This window comes from Pleurodeles waltl, chromosome 3_1 (assembly GCF_031143425.1).
Source record: "Pleurodeles waltl isolate 20211129_DDA chromosome 3_1, aPleWal1.hap1.20221129, whole genome shotgun sequence".
In the NCBI taxonomy this organism is placed as follows: Eukaryota; Metazoa; Chordata; class Amphibia; order Caudata; family Salamandridae; genus Pleurodeles; species Pleurodeles waltl.
In genome coordinates, this window is record NC_090440.1 from 999,315,731 (window position 1) to 999,336,433 (window position 20,703).

At 46.8% G+C, this 20,703-nt stretch overlaps 1 protein-coding gene across 13 annotated transcripts in view; it reads right to left on the bottom strand.

The window, feature by feature from the left end:
• BAZ2B (bromodomain adjacent to zinc finger domain 2B) overlaps positions 1-20,703 on the bottom strand; it is a 1,256,112-nt gene that overhangs the window by 870,688 nt on the left and 364,721 nt on the right. For all 13 annotated transcript variants that reach the window (XM_069224189.1, XM_069224194.1, XM_069224193.1 and 10 more), the window contains one exon: positions 16,249-16,434. In XM_069224189.1, the coding sequence (XP_069080290.1) occupies positions 16,249-16,434 (186 nt within the window). The remainder of the gene's footprint in view (positions 1-16,248; positions 16,435-20,703) is intronic.

The following is a 20,703-nucleotide window of genomic DNA, read 5'->3' on the forward strand; positions in this document are numbered from 1 at the left end:
CAGTGTAAACAATGTAAGCAGCGCTCCAATTAGGGTGACCAACCGTAAGGAAATTTCACAGACCGCCCGTTATTTGGGCTTCTTGTCCATTGTCCCTGATGGTTTCTGTCACAGACTCCTTATGTCCATAATTCTGGACTTGTGCAAGCAGCACTGCTCCCTGCAAGAAGCCTCCATTCTGTAACTCTCACTATAGGGGCCTGCAGCAGCCCCTCCCTGACCTGGCACAGTAAGGCCCATTATCATTCTGATTGCTGGTGATTATCACATACAGAATGATAATGGGCCTCACTGTACAGTCACACAATTTGTTGAGCCTCCTCTAGCCCCAGCCCAGGGCACGGCATTGTGCTTTTGTTCAGGGGAAGGTGTCACTTCACCAGGGTCCAAGAGCTCTGCGGAGGGAGGCGGGGTGGCATTTTGGCACTTTGTACAGGGTTATATCCACAGACTTCAGATCCCTTGTGTGCCAGCAATTTATAGGCTACCCTTGGGTCATCTCTAGTGATTATCTGTTTGAGGGACCTGAGTTTTGTTTTGTCTGAATTTTGACTCATAAAAGTCCCAGAGGGATAGTTTGCCTCCAACAAAGCACAATGGCCCGCACTACGAGGCTGGTGGTCATGGGACCGCCAGCTTCGCTGTGGCAGTACTTCAGCCGCAGAGCCAGAGGTAAGGACCACCACATTACGAGTTGTGGGGCTTGGAAGATGGCAAGCCTCCACAACTCCGCCTGTCCCGCACAACCGGCGCGAAGCACTACCAACCCGGCAGCAGGCCTCAGCCTGCCTGCCAGAATACAAGGCTGCAAACCGCCAGGCTTTCCGAGGCGGTCACCCTGCCACGAAAACCCTGGCATTCACGCATCGGGCACAGGAATCTCCGTTCCTGTCGCCGGCACACACATGCCCCACACATGTAAACACCCCCCCACCTGTCCACACACACACAAACCTCCCCTCAACCTCTTCACGCAAGCATGCATTCACATACACCCCCATTCAGCATACGCATACATTCACACAGACACCCTCACCCACTCGCAAACATGCATTCAGACAACCCCACTCACTTGCAATGATCCACACAGGCACCCCCATACACCCACACATTCACCACCCCCCTACCTCCTCCGCAGACACACAGACAGACAACCCCCTCCTCCTTTCGGACAACCACTTACCTTCTCCGTTGAGGAGGATGTCCAGCAGGGGATGGGTCCTGGCGGTCTTGCATCGCCAGCACCCCCACGCCAGCAGGACTCTGCCAAGACATATTATGGCTTGTTATACGGCGGACGGAGTTCTGCTGCCGTGGCGGTGATGGCGATGCACCCACCATCTTGGAGTCAGACTTCTGCCCAGAAATGGGAGGAAGTCCTCAAAGGACTCCTAATATGGCAGGCAAAAGACCCCTGCGGTCTTTTTCCTGCAGCGGCTCAGGCAGCCCTGGAAAAGGATCGCCGAACTAGTAATGAGGCCCAATGTGTAACATGCCGCTTTTTTTATGTAGACGGCTCAGTGGGTTACTGTTTTTGTCCCAAGGACCCGTTTGTTAATTGCATTTATAAAATAAAATCCTAATTGGGGACAGTGAGCTATGAACCAAAATCAAATAGCAGCATGAAAACTGCAAGGCACAGGTTTACAGCCTTATTGTTTTTCTCTAATCTAACATTATTCTAAGGTTGATAAATAGGGTTCCTTTGGATAATAATAATTACTTATTAGTAAACACGACCTCAACCACTAAGTTACATCTTAAATCCCAAATTTGTACCTCTCCAAAATAAGCAGTCATAACTTATAATACCTACCAGTATGTACGACGTGTGACTTCCACAGGAAGGCCAAATTATGAGGCAGGGTTGAGTAAATTATGCAGCAAAAAAAGGCAAATTGTGTGGTGTAATGTAGCACATTTTGTAATAGTACTACTTAATGATTTTGCCATTGTAAACTTATTAACACTGCCTGGGCATAGGTTTCACCTTGTTAGTGCCAGTTTAACACCCAAATATAGCAATAAGCAAAAGAAAGGTGCCCAGTCAAGCTTTTCAAAGGGCCTTCCACTGCATGACAACGAGTTGCTGCATTTTTAGTAACTTTTGAATCCTTCGAGTTAAAACCTGGAGAACATGTAGCAGATGTTGGATTATGTGGCAAATGCAGCACATCTATAATTATGTGAAATTTGCAGCGACTGGACAATTGAACAATTCCAGTGGCCTTGGTCTCAAGTGACATTTCCTATACATTGGCTTGCACACTTATTCAAGCCATTGTGCCTTTACAATATGTTGTCCATCACCTCTCTTTTTCTCTCCTGGTTCCCACTCCCAGGACTCTCCTCCCCTTTAAACTGTGCCTCAATCTGCTCGCAAGTTTGGTTAATCTTTACATGCGCTGCAATAGTATGTTCATGTCTTTATAGCAAACAGCTGAGAATATTAAACTGAAGGCCAGTACTTTAGTCAAATTAAGTTAGCTCCGTCAGCCTTAAAAGATGTGTGCCTTGATCTTTATTTTGCTGTTCCAGTCTTAGTTTTTTTGTTTTTTTTAAATATGACTGCTAGATTAGTGAGAAACCAGGGATCTGAGTACTTTTGTTTGTGGGACTGCAGAAAACTCAGCAAACCATTTTTCTCTAGGAAATGCCCAACCACTGTCTTAGCAGTTTACGTAGAGTTTATGTGATGATGATGTATTCCCCAATGGATGCAAATGCATTTTTATTTTAAGCAGGGTAAACATGAAGCAGGCTAGGAAAACTACCTTTTCTGAGCTGCACGATCCGCACGATAAAGAGGTCTCCCGCATTATATCCACTGTATGGACATGTTGCTTTTTTTTATAGCCCCCTATGCCACCAGTTTTATTTTGACTGGTGATTCCTGATAATCATTTGGTCAATAGCATTGCTGGTCTACTCTCGCATGGTTGGTGGAATGATCAGGGTGATGTCCAGAGGTTACTGTGTGTCGCATGCTGTCTAATGGTTGACTTTGAATCAACACTGCTGTGAAATGGTAAACAGTGTGTTAAAACTGCTAAATGATTAATGGTTTGATCAGGCTTATGTATGATGATTCTCTGTCTGTCCAGGCTACATTATGATTTTTGCGGGTGTAACTTGGCCTCTGTCCGAAGGCTTACTTAGTATCAGTGAGCTGTCTGATGGTGAAAAGTGATCAGGCTACTGTCTAATGGTTGATAGTTCGATTTGGCTGCTATTGCATGCCAATGCTGCTCTTACTCTGATCACTTTTAGGGGCAGGCTGCTGCCTGATGTTCCATATGTGCCAAGTCTTGGTCGAGGTATGCCACAATATGTTTTGAGCTAGCCCAGAAGAACAAGTTACTTACCTTCGGTAACGCATTTTCTGGTGGCTACACAAGCTACGTGTGGATTCCTCACCTTATGAATTCATCCTTGCGCCAGCATCCGACGGAAAGTCTTCTTCCTAGCTGTCCACGTCGACGAGGACGTCATAATGGCACGGCTCCACGTGACTCCGTCTGACGTCAACGTGCCAATAAGAGGTCCTCTTCGGCGTACTGATGTCAGTTTTGCCTCATTTTTTACTTGCCTTTGAGGCGAACAGGTGAGAACCGACCCATCAAAAACAGTAAAGAAAAATCAGGCAGGCAACGGGGAGGCGGGAGGGACTGTGAGGAATCCACAGGTAGCTAGTGTATCCACCAGAAAAAGCGTTACCGAAGGTAAGTAACTTGTTCTTCTGATGGATACAACTACCTGTGGATTCCTCAACTTATGAATAGAGTCCCAAAGCTGTACCGCACTCGGTGGTGGGTGCCCGCCTGATTACACCAAGAAATCCTTTAATACCGGGCAAGCAAAATGACCGTCCCTCCTCACTTCAGAGTCCAAACAATAATGTTTTACAAAGGTATGGAGGGATCCCCAAGTTGCCGCTTTGCATATGTCTACTAATGCAACTCCTCTCGCTAGGGCCGAAGAAGCAGACTTATCCCTAGTAGAATGGGCCCCAATACCTTCAGGAGGAACTTTCTTCGCCAGAGAGTAACACATTTTTATACACAGGATGACCCACCTTGAGATTGTTCGTTTCTGGACCGCTCTGCCCTTCCGCTGTCTAATATACCCTACCAACAGCTGATCATCCAAACGAAAGTCTTTTGTCCTCTCCAGGTAGAAACTCAGCGCCCTCTTAGGGTCCAGCCTATGGAGCCTCTCTTCATCTTTAGAGGGGTGGGGAGGAGGGTAGAACAAGGGAAGGGTAATAGCCTGCCCTATATAAAAAGGAGTGACAACTTTTGGCAGAAAAGCCGCCCTGGTTTTCAACACCACTTAATCAGGGAAAAACATGGTGAAAGGAGGTTTAACAGAAAGGGCTTGAAGCTCCCCAACCCTCCTAGCAGATGTAATCGCAATCAAGAAAACAGTCTTTAAGACCAAGTATCTCAACGGACATGAATGCATGGGCTCGAAAGGCGAACCCATCAAAAATGTCAATACCAGATTCAAGTCCCACTGAAGCATGAGAAAGGGCATGGGAGGAAACTTATTAACTAAACCCTTAGTGAACCTATTTACAATCAGAGATTTAAATAAAGAAGGTTGGTCCGGAAGACAAAGAAAAGCCGACAGAGCCGCCAAATAACGTTTAACCGTAGCTACCGTACAGCCTTTCTTTGCTAAATTAAGAGCAAACAAAAGAATATCTGAAAGGAGGGCCTTCAAGGGATCTTTTTGATTCTCTCCACACCAAACCACACATTTTGCCCACCTACTGGCATAAATGGATTTAGTGGAGTGTCGCCTGGACGATAGAATAACATCCACTACATCCGGTGGCAGAGAAAAGGAACTCGGGTTGCCCCGTTCAATCTCCAGGCATGAAGGTGCAGGCTCTGGAGGTGGGGGTGTAGAACCTGCCCTTGCAACTGCGAGAGGAGGTCTGCCCTGAGCGGGAGACGAGCGGAGGGCACTGAGAGAGTTGAAGCAGGTCTGTATACCATACCCTTCTCGGCCAGTCCGGAGCCACCAAGATGACTTGGGCCCGGTCTTGATGAACCTTCCTCAGAACCCGAGGAATCAAGGGTATGGGGGAAACGCGTAAAGCAACTGGCCGCTCCAGGACATCTGAAACGCATCCCCCAATGCTCCTTGCAACGGATACTGAAGGCTGCAGAACAACGGGCAATGTGCTTTCTCTTGAGTGGCGAATAAATCCACCTAAGGCGTACCCCACATCCCGAAGATGTAGAGGACCAGGTCTGGATGGAGATGCCACTCTTGATCTATTGAGAAGTGACGACTGAGACCATCCGCACGTACATTCAGAACTCCGGCCAAATGATTCGTTATTAAGCCAATCTGATGGTCCTGAGCCCAGGACCAGAGCCGCAGAGCTTCTCTGCAGAGAAGGTACGACCCTACTCCTCCCTGCTTGTTTATATACCACATTGCGGTAGTGTTGTCTGTTAAGATCTGAACTGACCGACCGCGAAGGGAGGAAGGAAGGCCTTGAGCGTCAAACGTACCGCCCGTAACTCCAACAGATTGATATGCAACATCTGTTCCGCTGGAGACCAATGCCCCTTGATCTCCAGGTCCCCCAGATGAGCTCCCCACCCTAGAGTGGAAGCATCCGATATCACTGTGGCCACCGGAGGTGGTAGTGAAAACGGTTTTCCTTGGGAAAGGTTGCCATTCGCAGATGAGACAACACAAGCTCTGGAGACTTGGCTTTGATCAACCAATCGTCCAGGTAGGGAAAAACCGCTACTTCCCTCCTTCTGAGATGTGCTGCAACAACCGCCATCACCTTCGTAAAAACCTGAGGTGCTGAAGTAAGTCCAAACGGAAGGACCGCAAACCGGTAGTGTTGCGTCCCGACCACAAACCGGAGATACTTCCTGTGCGACTTGATTATCGGAATATGAAAGTACGCATCCTGCAAGTCGACAGACACCATCCAGTCTCCTTTGTTCAACGCCAATAGTACCTGCGCTAGGGTCAGCATTTTGAATTTCTCCTGCTTGAGGAACAAATTCAAAATCCTCAAGTCTAGGATCGGTCTTAGACGACCGTCCACTTTGGGAATCAGGAAATATCTTGAATAACACCCCTGACCCCCTTTCCTGCAACGGCACCAACTCTATTGCACCCTTTGACAACATGGTCATAACCTCCTGTTGCATCAACAGAAGATGGTCTTCTGTACAAAATGAGGGACGGGGGGGGAAAGGAGGAGGGAACTCCTGAAAGGGGAGAGCATAACCTTTTTCCACAATCCTTAACACCCACGAGTCCGTTGTAATCGACTCCCACTTCTGTAGAAAAAGACTCAATCTTCCCCCTGCAGGAGAAATATGGATGATAAAGTGGGGAAAACTAGGGCTGCTTCTGCTGTTATCCACCGGAGGAGGAGGATGAAGATGACAGCTGCTGGGCTGGCCCTCTGGCTCTACCCCTTCCCCGCCCTCTAAAGGCACGATAGGGCAGATTGGCAGGCTGCTGGGCCAAGTACTGTGACCGCCGAAAGGCAGAGCCACGAGTAAACCCCCGAAACCTGCGAAAAGGTCTATAAGATGTTGCAGCAGAGGTCTGCAAGCCTAAAGACTTAGCCGTCGCCCGACAGTCCTTAAACCGTTCAAGGGCAGAGTCCGCCTTGTCTCCAAACAGCTTTTCCCCATCAAATGGTAGATCCATTAAGGTGGATTGAACATCCGATGAAAATCCAGAGGACCTTAACCAGGCATGCCTTCTAGTAGCCACAGATGTTTCCATGGCCCTGGCTATCGAATCAGAAGTGTCCATGCCAGACTGTATAATTTGTTGTGCAGCCGCCTGCGCATCCATAAAAAGGGATCCAAACGACCTTTGCATCTCCTGTGGCAGATCCTTTGCCATTTCCTTAGCGCAGTCCATAAGGGCGTGGATGTACCTGTCCAGCACACAGGTAGAATTAGTAGCCTTAAGCTCCATACTACAGTATGAAAAGATCTTCTTCGAAGACTGCTGCATCCTCTTGGACTCCCTATCAGTTGGAACTCCAGGGAATGTTCCAGGAGCAGACTTCGCGGAGCAAGACGCCTGGACTACTAAGCTTTCCGGAGTTGGATGTCGTGACAGGAAAACCGGATCTCCTGGTGCGCCCCTAGGTCTCCTCGCCACTGCCCTGTTCACTGCAGGAGTCGTTACTGGCTTCTTCCACAAGTCCAATATAGGCTCAGTTAAAGCCTCATTGAAAGGCAGCAAAGGGTCAGCACTGGACGCAGAAGGATGCAGTACCTCTGTGAGCAGGTTAGTTTTCACCTCCGCCACAGACAAAGGCAAGTCCAGAAACTCTGCTGCCTTCCTTACCACTGTATGGAAGGAAGCGGCCTCTTCTGTAAACTCCCCCGGAGACGCAATGTCCCACTCCGGGGAAGTATCCAGCCCACTTGCAGTGGCCAGACCCTGGAACTCATCCGAAGGCTCAATCTCACCTTCCTCCAGCTGTCTATATTCCTCCTCCTCCAAAAGTCTTAAAGCCTTCCTACGAGACCGAAGATGTGTCTATAGAGCCGGAGTCGATAAAGAATCCATCAACGCCGACGACTTTGAACCTCGGAAAGGCCCAGGAAGAGATGGATGACTTCTAGTCTCACCCAGCGCCGGCACGGAGTCCAACGATGACCTCCGCGGAGTTGGTTGGCAGGAAGGTGATGGATCCGGTCTGGAATGAGACATCATCGACGTCGGATGGCGCGGTGATGGAGTCGGCTGACGCGATGGTGGAGCCACCGTCACAAGTGGTGAACTCCCACTAGGGGATACCCTCGGCGCCGATCCGACAGTCTCCGCAGGACAAAAGGGCAAGAATGGAGCCGCCTTGTACGGAGCCGGAGAGCCCAAATCAAACGCCAATGGCCCCGTGGGACCCGCTGGTGCACCAGCAGGGGCCATAGATTGAAAAACGGCATACATCGCATTCGAAAATGCAGCCGGATCCGTCCCTGGAGCCGGGAAAGCCGGGTATTGCTGAGCAGAGGTCTGCTGTACATCAGGCTCCCTCGACGCCGGCGAAAATTGAAGGCTATGATGAACAATCTCAAAGACAGATGGCGCCGGCGACAACTCCGGACTCGTGGGCTGAGGCGTCACAGTAGGGCTCATCTCCCATGTCTTCTGGAGTCGATAAGACCGAGACCTCGACCTCGACCAGCTCCGCTCCGATCGGCGTCGAGAATCATGATGACGCTGCTTCTTATGCTTCTTGGGTGAAGCATGGGAGGAATCCCTTTTATGGCCCTTCTTCTTCGCTTTTGCCAGAAAAAGCTTTGCCTCATGCTCTTTCAGAGCTTTAGGATTCATGCTCTGGCACGAAGAGCATCCTTCAACATCATGCTCTGAACTAAGGCACCAAATACAATCCGAATGAGGTTCGGTCACTGACATCCGACCCCGCATTCTCTACGCGGCTTGAAACCGGACTTTTTTGGAGCCGACAATGTAACCACCAAAAAACGCTACAGTTATCAACGAGCCAGGATGAAAAACCGATGGTGTCGAAGGCACGGAAAAAAGGAAAACTGACGTCAGTACGCAGACGAGGACCTCTTATTGGCACGTTGACGTCAGACGGAGTCACGTGGAGCTGTGCCATTATGACGTCCTCGTCGACGTGGACAGCTAGGAAGAAGACTTTCCGTTGGATGCTGGCGCAAGGACGAATTCATAAGTTGAGGAATCCACAGGTAGTTGTATCCATCAGGACATAGCATTTTTTAAACTGTACTTTTGTATAGCTTGGGGAGTGCTTGGGGCTATTTAGGAGGCTGCTTAGTGCATATTTGCACTAACATGGAGTGCACTTGCAGAAGCAGTATTTAAATTCGCCTAGGCTGCCTTGGAGATGGATAGTTGAGGCTAAAATCAATTGTATTAGGACAGCCTCTATGTAGCTTAGAGTACAATAATATGGTTAATAGAAAAATAGATATTGAAGGGAGGTCTTTAAGCACATCAGAATTTGGGAGAGTCTCGTGAAGGAGCATGTGAATTAACAGTTTATAGGTAAGTAGACTGGCTAGTATGACAAGAATAAAATGCAATCTGGGTACTGCAATTCAACAAACAAATTAAATCGTTACTGTTGTGTAAGGAGTTAACTGTCTCACCCATCTGAAGGAGTCTACCCGTCAGTGGTGTATGAATATGCATCAAGTGTCATTGATGAAAGCCCTGTTAAACTCATTGTGATCTGAACAAATAGCCTAGAACACATATGACTTAGGGGGTCATTCTGACCCTGGCGGTAAAATCCGCCAGGGCCAACGACCGCGGGAGCACCGCCAACAGGCTGGCGGTGCTCCCATGGGCATTCTGACCGCGGCGGTACAGCCGCGGTCAGAAACAGAAAACCAGTGGTGTACCGCCGGTTTCCCGCTGCCCTGGGGAATCCTCCATGGCGGCGCAGCTTGCTGCGCCGCCATGGGGATTCCGACCCCCATACCGCCATCCTGTTCCTGGCGGTTTTGGCTGCCAGGAACAGGATGGCGGTAAGGGGTGTTGTGGGGCCCCTGCAGTGCCCATGCCGGCATCCTCATGGAAGGGTGTTTCCCGCTGGGCTGGCGGGCGGCCTTCTGGCGGTCGCCCGCCAGCCCAGCGGGAAACCCAGAATACTCGCGGTGGTCTTTTGACCGCACAGCGGTATTCTGGCGGTTCCAGCCAGGCCGGCGGCTTCCGCCGCCGGCCGGGGTCAGAATGACCCCCTTAATCTTTAATTTCAAAATAACTTGCAGTGTCTGTGCTATTCTCCCTAGGTTTAAACCACACTACCTTCCCATTCAAACCTGACTGTATAATAGGAGGAACTTCTACAATTTGGAAATAAGGTGTCTGGATATTTAAATTGGATATGAGGCTCATCAGATGTTTATCCCTCACTTTCTAGCCAGTGGTGGGTAATGCCACCTTTAGCCGTCATCCTTTCTACATCAAAATATTGGGTACTGATAATGGCAAACTGTTCCTCTTTAACAGAATTAATGAGATAATCAGCAACAGACCACCATTCATCTCTTTTACAGCATCACCCACAAGAACACCAAAAATTTACCAACTTCACACCCTTGCACAACCAGTTTAGGACCAAGTGCACAAAGTCTAGCAAACTATCACATATACTAGGCCAGCCTTAAGAGTTTGAGTTGAGAAGGTGAATAGGCAATAAAGGTGACCTTAAAAAAAAAAAATCAGCTTGTCACAAATGCTATGTGTTCAAAGACTGCTTATTCCTTTAATATGTGGATTGGTGTGCACAAAACTCTCTAACTTTGCAGTCAAATACAGAATAGTTAAGTGGACTAGTTGACAGTCTTGTTGTGGTGGTTAAGGGTGTGAGAAAAAGAAGGCTGTAAGCAGTGTGTTTTTTTGGAACAACCAACAACTTTTAAATACCTGTAAATGAACTGTTATGTTTCAAAACATATCAGCAGTTAGGAAACCACAAATGTACCACTCGTTTGTAATTTAAAAGTGTGCTGGGAACAGAGTTTTAGTAGAATCAAAACAATGAAGACTACTTACTTGGTGATGTTCAAATGACATATCTGCTGAAACCACATTTCCACACAATATTATTTGTGCGTATATAGTATTATTAGTAAAACTGCATGCTGGCATTTTGCTTCCATTTCAATGGAAAGTGTCCTGTATGTTAAAGACCTACAATAATGACTCATCAATGTATACAGTTTGTCTGTAGCACTTCTGTGCATCAATGAGAATCTGCAGTTTACAGCTCACAGAAATCAAACATCCCAATCAGTATACTATTTTCCCATATACAGGAGGGCTAATATTTAGCTAGCAAGGGCATTATATAGTAATGTCAACTCCTACCAAACTGTTCTGGCCCACAGTAATACCATAACACTCAGCGGTTTGCAGTCAATCATAGCTCATGCAGGCCAAATACTGCCTTTTCCTGCTTAATGTTCTTACACTCACACAAGACCTGTCCGCTATGGGTCTTGTTTTATTAACTGAAGCACACACATGTTTTATGTTCATCCTATAAGCATACGGTCTGTAGTGTTTCCTACCAAGTGTAAGTGTGTTGTTCGATGTGAGCTACTGTTTTAAGAAAACTCCTACACTCTAAAGTTTCAAGACTCCTTCTGCAACAGTCACAGAAAACCACTATTTTGCCTGTATTGAATAATGAAATTTAACAACAGTTGAGTTTTTTTGTCTTTACAACAAGGCCTGTCACAGTAAGAATTATTTTCAGTACTCTAGTAAAAAAAACATTATACAGACTTAAAAGTCTCTTGTTCTAGCATACTTCCATGATGGTAAAGACAAATGAATACATAGCGCCCATTCAGACATTGTTCATCTGAAACTAGTTATGATAGTACACAAAGGGAGAGTATAAGGGAGTAAGAAAAGGCACCCATCGTACTCGACTCCCCAAACACAATACTAAGTCACAAAAGAGAGTACGGGGTTTTTTGGAAATATAAATGGATTGGAAGTGTGCTAATTGCGTCACCATGCCAGTCCTAAATCTCAACTAGAGATACAACGCGGGGTGGTTCACGGTCTGTGGAGGGGGATTTCCTTTACGGACTAGGTGGTCTCACACACTATATAGTGTCATGCTTCATCATATGACCACCTAGCCCCACCCAGGTAGGGCAATACCACCTGGGCGGACTCAACCTCGCTGTTAAAGGAACAGGAGGGAGTGCGTAAATTTAGTTAGATTTATGGAAAAATAGGGATCCAGCTATGCTATGGGAATAAAAACACCTACTCAGATACCAGGGTGAGTTTTAATAGAAGGTTCTGTGTGGTGTGTTTAAAAGGAATGGGAGACCAGTGTGAGAACAATGACTCACAAGGTCACCTATCTAGCCGACATGTTTCTGCCCTTGTGATTGAGCTATGGAGGGTCTCTGGGCATTCATCAGGACGTTGGATCCCTGTTGCGGATGCTAATAGCGCGCTGCAGTTTAATTCGCAATAGGAAAAAACGTGGGAAGGGAAGGAAGGGCCTACCTTAGCCAAGGGAATACCTGGGGAGAACCTATGGTAAATACAATAACAGACCAAAATTGGCAGTGAGAAAGATAATTCACGGCAAACCACGGCACACGTGACAAAATATCATGCATAACACAATAATAATGATTGCAGATAGAACGGTCGCAGCAATGCAGGTTATGCGCGGCGATTGGTAGGTCAGGGAAGACAATTCCTTACCCTAACAATAAAGGCTACTAGCCTCTGGTATCCTGGAGAGGGAGCGTCCCCTTATAGTCAGACTCTAGGGTTATAAAGGGAGAGAGCAGAAGGGGAGTAAAGAAGAGAAATTATATATGAGAGAATAGGGATAAGACAGGGAAAAAAGAGAAAAGAAAAGGAAAAGAGAAGAAAAAGAAAGAAGAAGAAGAAGAAGAAGATGAAGAAAAAGAAGAAGAAAGGAAAAGGGAAAGAAAGAGAAGGGGGAACAAAAGGGAAAAACGGGGAAGGAAAAGAGAAGGAGGGAGCAAAAGGGGGTGGGGGGCAAAAGAATAAGAGGGCTGTAAAGCAAACGTGGAAAGGAAATTAAAGAGAAAGAAAGAGAAAAAGAAAAAAGAAAAAGAAAAAGGAAGAAAAAAGAAGAAGAAGAAAGAAAGAAGACAAGGGGAGACAGTTTTGGACAAAGAAAGGAGGGCAAAGAGACAGAAGAACAGAAAAGAAGAGAAGAGAAGGAATTCTTATCTGTGTATCCATCGATGGTAGACTCACTGCATCAAAGGTGGGCGCTCGCTGTGCGCCTATACCGACCTCTCTGTCAGGACCGCTTGGGTAAAGTGACCTGAAAGTGGTTAGTTTATGTAGTACTCATAATGGGGATAAATTGCCTGCAGCTGTAGGTAATCACCGTCGCGGCCCGGGGGCCGGAAGTAATACGAGCTGTGAACGTTTTGTGCACCGGACTGGCTTGTGGTCCCTTCGGAGGTGCCGAGACCCGGAAATGGTTGTGAATGGCCCACGGAGGGTGGGGCGCTCGTTATTGGCGTAATCACACATGACAAGCCCCCTCCGCGAGGGCCGAGGCTACCGCGGTCAATGACCGCGGCTCTGTGAAAGCCCTGTGAGGGCGGGGGGCGCGATCCCGCTAGGGCTGCCGGGAATTGTAGTTCCCGTGCAGCCATGCGGGTCGCCGTCACTCGTAAGCCGGGAAAAAAAGTGTCCCGGCTGCGAGTGAGGCTAGAAAGGGAGAAAGGGTGACGAAGAAAGAAGGAGGGGGGGGGGGGGGGGGAGTATGAAGGTGAAGGGGTGAAAAAAGGGGGAGGGGTGGGGGGGTTGTATTAAAAAATTATATTAAAAATAAGAAGAATAAAAATAAAATGAAGCAAAGTTGGAAAAAATCACTCATAGATCCACCACCATCGATCTTGACCTCAAAACTCCATGGGTGCAAAAATCGCTGACAAATTGCAACAGCAAAAACGTAGTTTATTTAATCAAATGCCCTTGCCTACTTAAGTATGTGGGTATGACTACGAGGAAAGTGAGCACCAGAATTTGCGAACATAGAAGCACGATTAGGTGCAAACGAGATGCAACGAAGCTCACTAGCCATTTCCTACAAACAAACCACTCTCCAGATGACATGTCTTGGACGGTCCTGGAACAATTCTCTCCTTCTACCCCCAGCTTGTCCGATAAACTTTTTAGGGCAGAACAAAGCTGGATTTGGAGATTGCATACCGACATGGCTGGATTGAATGACGAGATACCGTGGTTCTCTCTTCACAATTAGAACCCCCTTTTTCCCCCCCCTCCCTCTCGCCTCGCTGGCGGCGCTGCTTCCCCTCCCCGCCTCTCAACTCCTTTCTCTTCCCCTCTGTTCCTTTTTCCTCCCTTTGTCTTTATCTCTCGCCCATACGTTTCCCTTCTTCTTTTTTCTCCACCCTTCCCCTCCCTTCTCCTTCTCGACCTGCAGTCTCTCCTTGAAATCCTCCTTTCCCCTTTTTTCCCCCATTTCCCCCTTCCCCGTTGCTCTTTTGTTCTCTGCCGTTTCCTTCCTCCCCTTTTTTACTCACTGCGTCCTCCTCTCCCCTTTTTCCCCCTTTTCCTCATCCCCTTCTGTCCTACACTCCCCCACTCCTACTCCTCCTAATTTCCGACAATTTCAGTGTTCGTTTTCTTATCCATCTATTTGTTCCCGCCTAATTTTATTTGAGTTTACCTTATTTTATTTTATTAATTTTATTTTTATTTTATTTTCCATTTTTTCCAACTTTGCTTCATTTTATTTTTATTCTTCTTATTTTTAATATAATTTTTGAATACAACCCCCCCACCCCTCCCCCTTTTTTCACCCCTTCACCTTCAAACTCCCCCCCCCCCTCCTTCTTTCTTCGTCACCCTTTCTCCCTTTCTAGCCTCACTCGCAGCCGGGACACTTTTTTTCCCGGCTTACGAGTGACGGCGACCCGCATGGCTGCACGGGAACTACAATTCCCGGCAGCCCTAGCGGGATCGCGCCCCCCGCCCTCACAGGGCTTTCACAGAGCCGCGGTCATTGACCGCGGTAGCCTCGGCCCTCGCGGAGGGGGCTTGTCATGTGTGATTACGCCAATAACGAGCGCCCCACCCTCCGTGGGCCATTCACAACCATTTCCGGGTCTCGGCACCTCCGAAGGGACCACAAGCCAGTCCGGTGCACAAAACGTTCACAGCTCGTATTACTTCCGGCCCCCGGGCCGCGACGGTGATTACCTACAGCTGCAGGCAATTTATCCCCATTATGAGTACTACATAAACTAACCACTTTCAGGTCACTTTACCCAAGCGGTCCTGACAGAGAGGTCGGTATAGGCGCACAGCGAGCGCCCACCTTTGATGCAGTGAGTCTACCATCGATGGATACACAGATAAGAATTCCTTCTCTTCTCTTCTTTTCTGTTCTTCTGTCTCTTTGCCCTCCTTTCTTTGTCCAAAACTGTCTCCCCTTGTCTTCTTTCTTTCTTCTTCTTCTTTTTTCTTCCTTTTTCTTTTTCTTTTTTCTTTTTCTCTTTCTTTCTCTTTAATTTCCTTTCCACGTTTGCTTTACAGCCCTCTTATTCTTTTGCCCCCCACCCCCTTTTGCTCCCTCCTTCTCTTTTCCTTCCCCGTTTTTCCCTTTTGTTCCCCCTTCTCTTTCTTTCCCTTTTCCTTTCTTCTTCTTTTTCTTCATCTTCTTCTTCTTCTTCTTCTTTCTTTTTCTTCTCTTTTCCTTTTCTTTTCTCTTTTTACCCTGTCTTATCCCTATTCTCTCATATATAATTTCTCTTCTTTACTCCCCTTCTGCTCTCTCCCTTTATAACCCTAGAGTCTGACTATAAGGGGACGCTCCCTCTCCAGGATACCAGAGGCTAGTAGCCTTTATTGTTAGGGTAAGGAATTGTCTTCCCTGACCTACCAATCGCCGCGCATAACCTGCATTGCTGCGACCGTTCTATCTGCAATCATTATTATTGTGTTATGCATGATATTTTGTCATGTGTGCCGTGGTTTGCCGTGAATTATCTTTCTCACTGCCAATTTTGGTCTGTTATTGTATTTACCATAGGTTCTCCCCAGGTATTCCCTTGGCTAAGGTAGGCCCTTCCTTCCCTTCCCACGTTTTTTCCTATTGCGAATTAAACTGCAGCGCGCTATTAGCATCCGCAACAGGGATCCAACGCCCTGATGAATGCCCAGAGACCCTCCATAGCTCAATCATAAGGGCAGAAACATGTCGGCTAGATAGGTGACCTTGTGAGTCATTGTTCTCACACTGGTCTCCCATTCCTTTTAAACACACCACACAGAACCTTCTATTAAAACTCACCCTGGTATCTGAGTAGGTGTTTTTATTCCCATAGCATAGCTGGATCCCTATTTTTCCAGAAATCTAACTAAATTTACGCACTCCCTCCTGTTCCTTTAACAGCGAGGTTGAGTCCGCCCAGGTGGTATTGCCCTACCTGGGTGGGGCTAGGTGGTCATATGATGAAGCATGACACTATATAGTGTGTGAGACCACCTAGTCCGTAAAGGAAATCCCCCTCCACAGACCGTGAACCACCCCGCGTTGTATCTCTAGTTGAGATTTAGGACTGGCATGGTGACGCAATTAGCACACTTCCAATCCATTTATATTTCCAAAAAACCCCGTACTCTCTTTTGTGACTTAGCATCTGAAACTAGTGTCAAATCATTTGTAAAATGGTGGTACTAGCAGTTTACCTGGAAAATGGGACAGCCTGGGATGCGCTAAGGCTGTAGGTGCACCAAGTGTTCCCAAACCACCGAATTCCGAGTGACCTGAGGTGGCTGTATGTAGACCAAAAACCGGATGACTAACCATTGAAAAGGCACTAGACACTGAAGACAAATTAAACAACTGATCACCAGACGCTCTGAACAAATGACCTAAAAAAAAAAAAATAACAAGACATCATTAGAGAACTTAATAGTTACAAACATGAATAAAAATCAATTGACAAACTTCGTGAATCTGCTATAGGTTATTCATTGATTTTCATCACAAAAGCTATAATGCAAATAGAATTCGGCTTTAAGTAAAAGAGCTAGTTATTCTACTAGTGACCGGAAAAAAGTTGTTTGGTCTTCTATAAAGCCTTTTGCTTTTATTTGACAATTACAAACTATTAAAAACAAAATAACATTAACTATACAATGATAACTCAGATACTGTTACAGCATAGTAAAAGGGACATTTCATGGCTACCATTTTCTTGCACCCCTGATAAGCTCTGCTTCCTTAGCTCCATGCCATCCCCAGAGGCAAATTCAGATCACAGTAGTGGAGGGCATACACAGCTCCTTTGTACAAATGTAATAGTGCAGCTTCACCTCTCTGTTATTAGAAGCTGATTCTCGTTTACCAACACTGTGCTGGTCCTAACTTTACTTCCGTAAAGCGGAATGTCAGCGATAACAACCACGGAAAAAAAATACAAACTCGAAATCGGCATTTTATTTATTTATGTTTACTACTAGGCATTAGTGTTTACATCCCTCTAAGCATAGGAAGGGGAGAGGTCAACACAGTGACAGAGCGAGCAACTTCTGCTAAAGAGCTGCAATGGTGCAGCGGTACAGAGGAACCGTTTATCCCCTCACCCACAGTGAGCTTAATTCACCAATTAGGGAAGAAGAGTAGAAATAGCCTTATTGATCTTATTTTTAGGGCAATAAGTGCTTTCAGTCAGCCTGTTCATTATGGTGCCTCACCTGCAGCTTGGGTCCATAAAAGCGATAACTCGTACTTGAACGATGGAACAAGTTATTTACCTTTGGTTACACCTTTTCTGGTAGAGACTATCTAGTCACAGATGCTTTACCTCTGAATATCTCCCAGTGTCAGACTGGACCAGAAAGATTTTCAAGCACCTCCCCTGTGCACCAGTAGTTGGCATCATCCGGAAGTGACATGCACAGTACTTATACAGGTGCCACCTCTGCACACTAATGTCAGTTACTTTTGCACGCTAGGAGCACGCACCCACAATGAGAACTGGCCACTGATGTGGAAGACTAGGGCCCTGAAAGGGGTGTCCCTCGTACCGAGCCGGTTTGCAAAGCGGAGAGGATAGGAGCATCGGTATGGAATCCGTGGCTAGATAGTCTCTACCAGATAAGGTGTTACCAAAGTTAAGTAACCTGTTTATCTAATAGAGACTTCTAGCTTCAGATTCCTCAGCTCCAAATAGATACCCAAGCAACACATCACCGGAGGTGCGTCTGCAAATCCAATCCTGCAGGACCGAACAGGCTAGGTGGCCGTCACAACGGACCAGACTGTCCAGGCAGTAATGTTTTGTGAATGGGTGCAAGGATGCCCATGTCACTGCCTAACGGAAGTCCAGGAGATGAGCGCCACACGCTAATGAAGTGGTCACAGCCTTGCTTGAGCCCTCAGGGTGTTGCATCTTAGCCAATGTGTAGCAGATCTTAATACACATAACTGACAAAGAGTTGATTGTCCAACCAGAACTATTTTGTGCAGTCAAGGTAAAACTACAACACTCTCTTTGGGTAGAGTCTCTCCTTTTCTTTGGAGGGATGAGGGGGGAGCATAGAAGGTAGACGAGGCGATATTCTGACATACATGGAAAGGAGTGAGGACCTTCGCCAGGAAAGAGGCACGTGTTCAAAGTACCAGTTTGTCTGGCTTAAACAGGCAGTTTTGAGGTCAACAGCCTGAGAGGACTATTGTACAGAGACTCGAAGAGGACGTACATAAGAAGATAAGAACCAGGGTGAGGCATGATAGTGGGCTTAGGTGGAAACACATGTTGAAGACCTTTAAGGAACCTAGAAACAACCAGTTACATAAGAAGAAAGTACTGGTCTGGCAGCTACAAAAAAGCAGAGATGGTAGACAGGTAACCCTTAACTGTACCCAAAGCAGAGCCCTGCTGGGTAAAAGACAGTGCAAACAAAAGATAACACGTGAGAGAAGTGCAGACACTGTGCCAGGAACATCAAGGAACAAACTGTTTCCAACTGTAAGCAAACACCGCCTTAGTGGAGGGACAGCTGGTTGCCAGAAAAAACATCACAGACTTCGGGAGGAAGGTCGAAACCTGTCAACTGTCTCAGCTCAATCTCCACACATGCAGGCAGAGGGTGCCCACATTTGGGTGCAGGAACCTGCCCTGTTGCTGATACAGAAGATCCTCCAGAAGAGGCAGCTTGACTTGAGGACCAATGGTCATGCTCAACAGCTGGAAATACCAGACTCTCTGGACCAAATCCAGAGCAACAAGAATGACTTGGGCACGGACGCTCCTGATCTTCTTGAGACCTTTGGGCATCAGTAGTATTGGCGGAAAGGTGCACCAGAGGTTGGAGACCAACTCAAGACGAACAAGTTACTTACCTTTGGTAACACTTTTTCTGGTGTATCAAGTAGATACCTGTGGATTCCTCACATTTTGAATTCTCCCAATGTGCCAGCATTCAACGAACATTTCTTTATAGCTCTCCGCGTTGACGAGGTCACAATAGTACGGCTCTGCCCATGACTGTCTGACGTCACCGGAGCCATAAGAAGTCCTTGCCTCCGTGCGGACGTCAGTTTCACCCACTTTTTTACTGCGCCTTTGAGGCGAACGGGTGAATACCACATCTCAAGCACAAGTGCATATTCAATACATTAAAAAAATAAGATATATATAAAAATATATATATCTAAACATTCTTAAATAAACATTCATTTTGAATATATATATATACACACACACACACACACACAAGTAATATCATCCTTGGTGTGACCAGACAGGCAACGGGGAGGCAGGTGGGACCGTGAGGAATCCACAGATAGATACTGTATCCATCAGAAAAAGTGTTATGGAAGGTTAGTAATTTGTTATTCTGATGGATACATCTACTTGTGGATTCCTCAGCTTTTGAATAGAATCCAAAAGCAGTCCTGCACTAGGAGGTGGGTGTCTGACTGGTTAAACCAAGAAGTCCTGCAACACAGAATGGGCAAAATGACCATCCCTCCTCATTTCAGAGTCTAAACAATAATGTTTTGCAGAAGTGTGGAGGGAAGCCCAAGGTGTTGCGCCTTACAAATGTCAACAACAGGCACACCTCTAGCCAAAGCAGAAGTGGCAGACTTCGCTCTGGTTAAATGAGCTCTAATGCCCTCAGGAGGATCTTTCTTTGCCAGTGAATAACATTTTTATGCAAAGAATGACCCACCTTGACATTGTTCTCATGTGGACGGCTTTGCCCTTCATCTTGCCCACATAGTCAATGATCATCTGATCTGAAGTCCTTCGTCCTTTCCACATACAAGCTCAGGGCCCTCTTTGGATCTAGACGATGTAGCTTTTCCTCCTCCTTCGATGGATGGGGAGGAGGGTAAAAGAATGGAAGGGTGATGGACTGCCCTAAATGGAAAGGTGCCACTACCTTAGGTAGGAATGCCGCCCTGGTTATCAAAACCACCTTATTAGCATGGAAGGTAGTAAAAGGGGGTTTAACACTAAGAGCTTGAAGCTCGCTTATACGCCTAGCAGATGTGATAGCTATTAGAAGAACGGTTTTAAATGAAAAGAACCCCAACAGGCAAATATGCAACGGTTCAAAAGGTGAACCCAACAAAAATGGCAGAACCAGATTTAAATCTCACTGAGGCATTATGAATGGAGTGAGAGGAAACCTATTAGATAAACCATTAAGAAACCTTAATACTATAGGGAACTTAAAGAAGGCTGATGAGGTAAACAAATAAAAAGTCGACAGTGCAGATAGGTAACCCTTCACCGTCGCAACTATGCAGCCTTGTTGTGCCAAGGAAAGAGCAAATTGTAACATGTTTGACAAATGGGTCTTTAAAGAATCAATGTGTCTCTCCTCACACCAATTAACAGATTTTGCCCATCTGCCAGCAAAGACAGTCTTGGTGAAGTGTTGTGTGGCCGATAAAATAAAATCCACCACTTTAGGGGGAAGAGAAAAAGAACTCAGATTGCCCCAATCTCCAGGCATGTAGGTGCAGGCTCGTGAGGTGAGGGTGTAGAACCTTCCACTGCGAGGTGGAGGTTTGCCCTGAGAGGGAGATGGAGTGGGGGAGGGGGAAGGGGGTGAGGGGGAAGTGGGGGGGCAAGAGGTGAAGGAGGTCCTTGTACCACATGCTTCTTGGCTAATCTAGGGGTC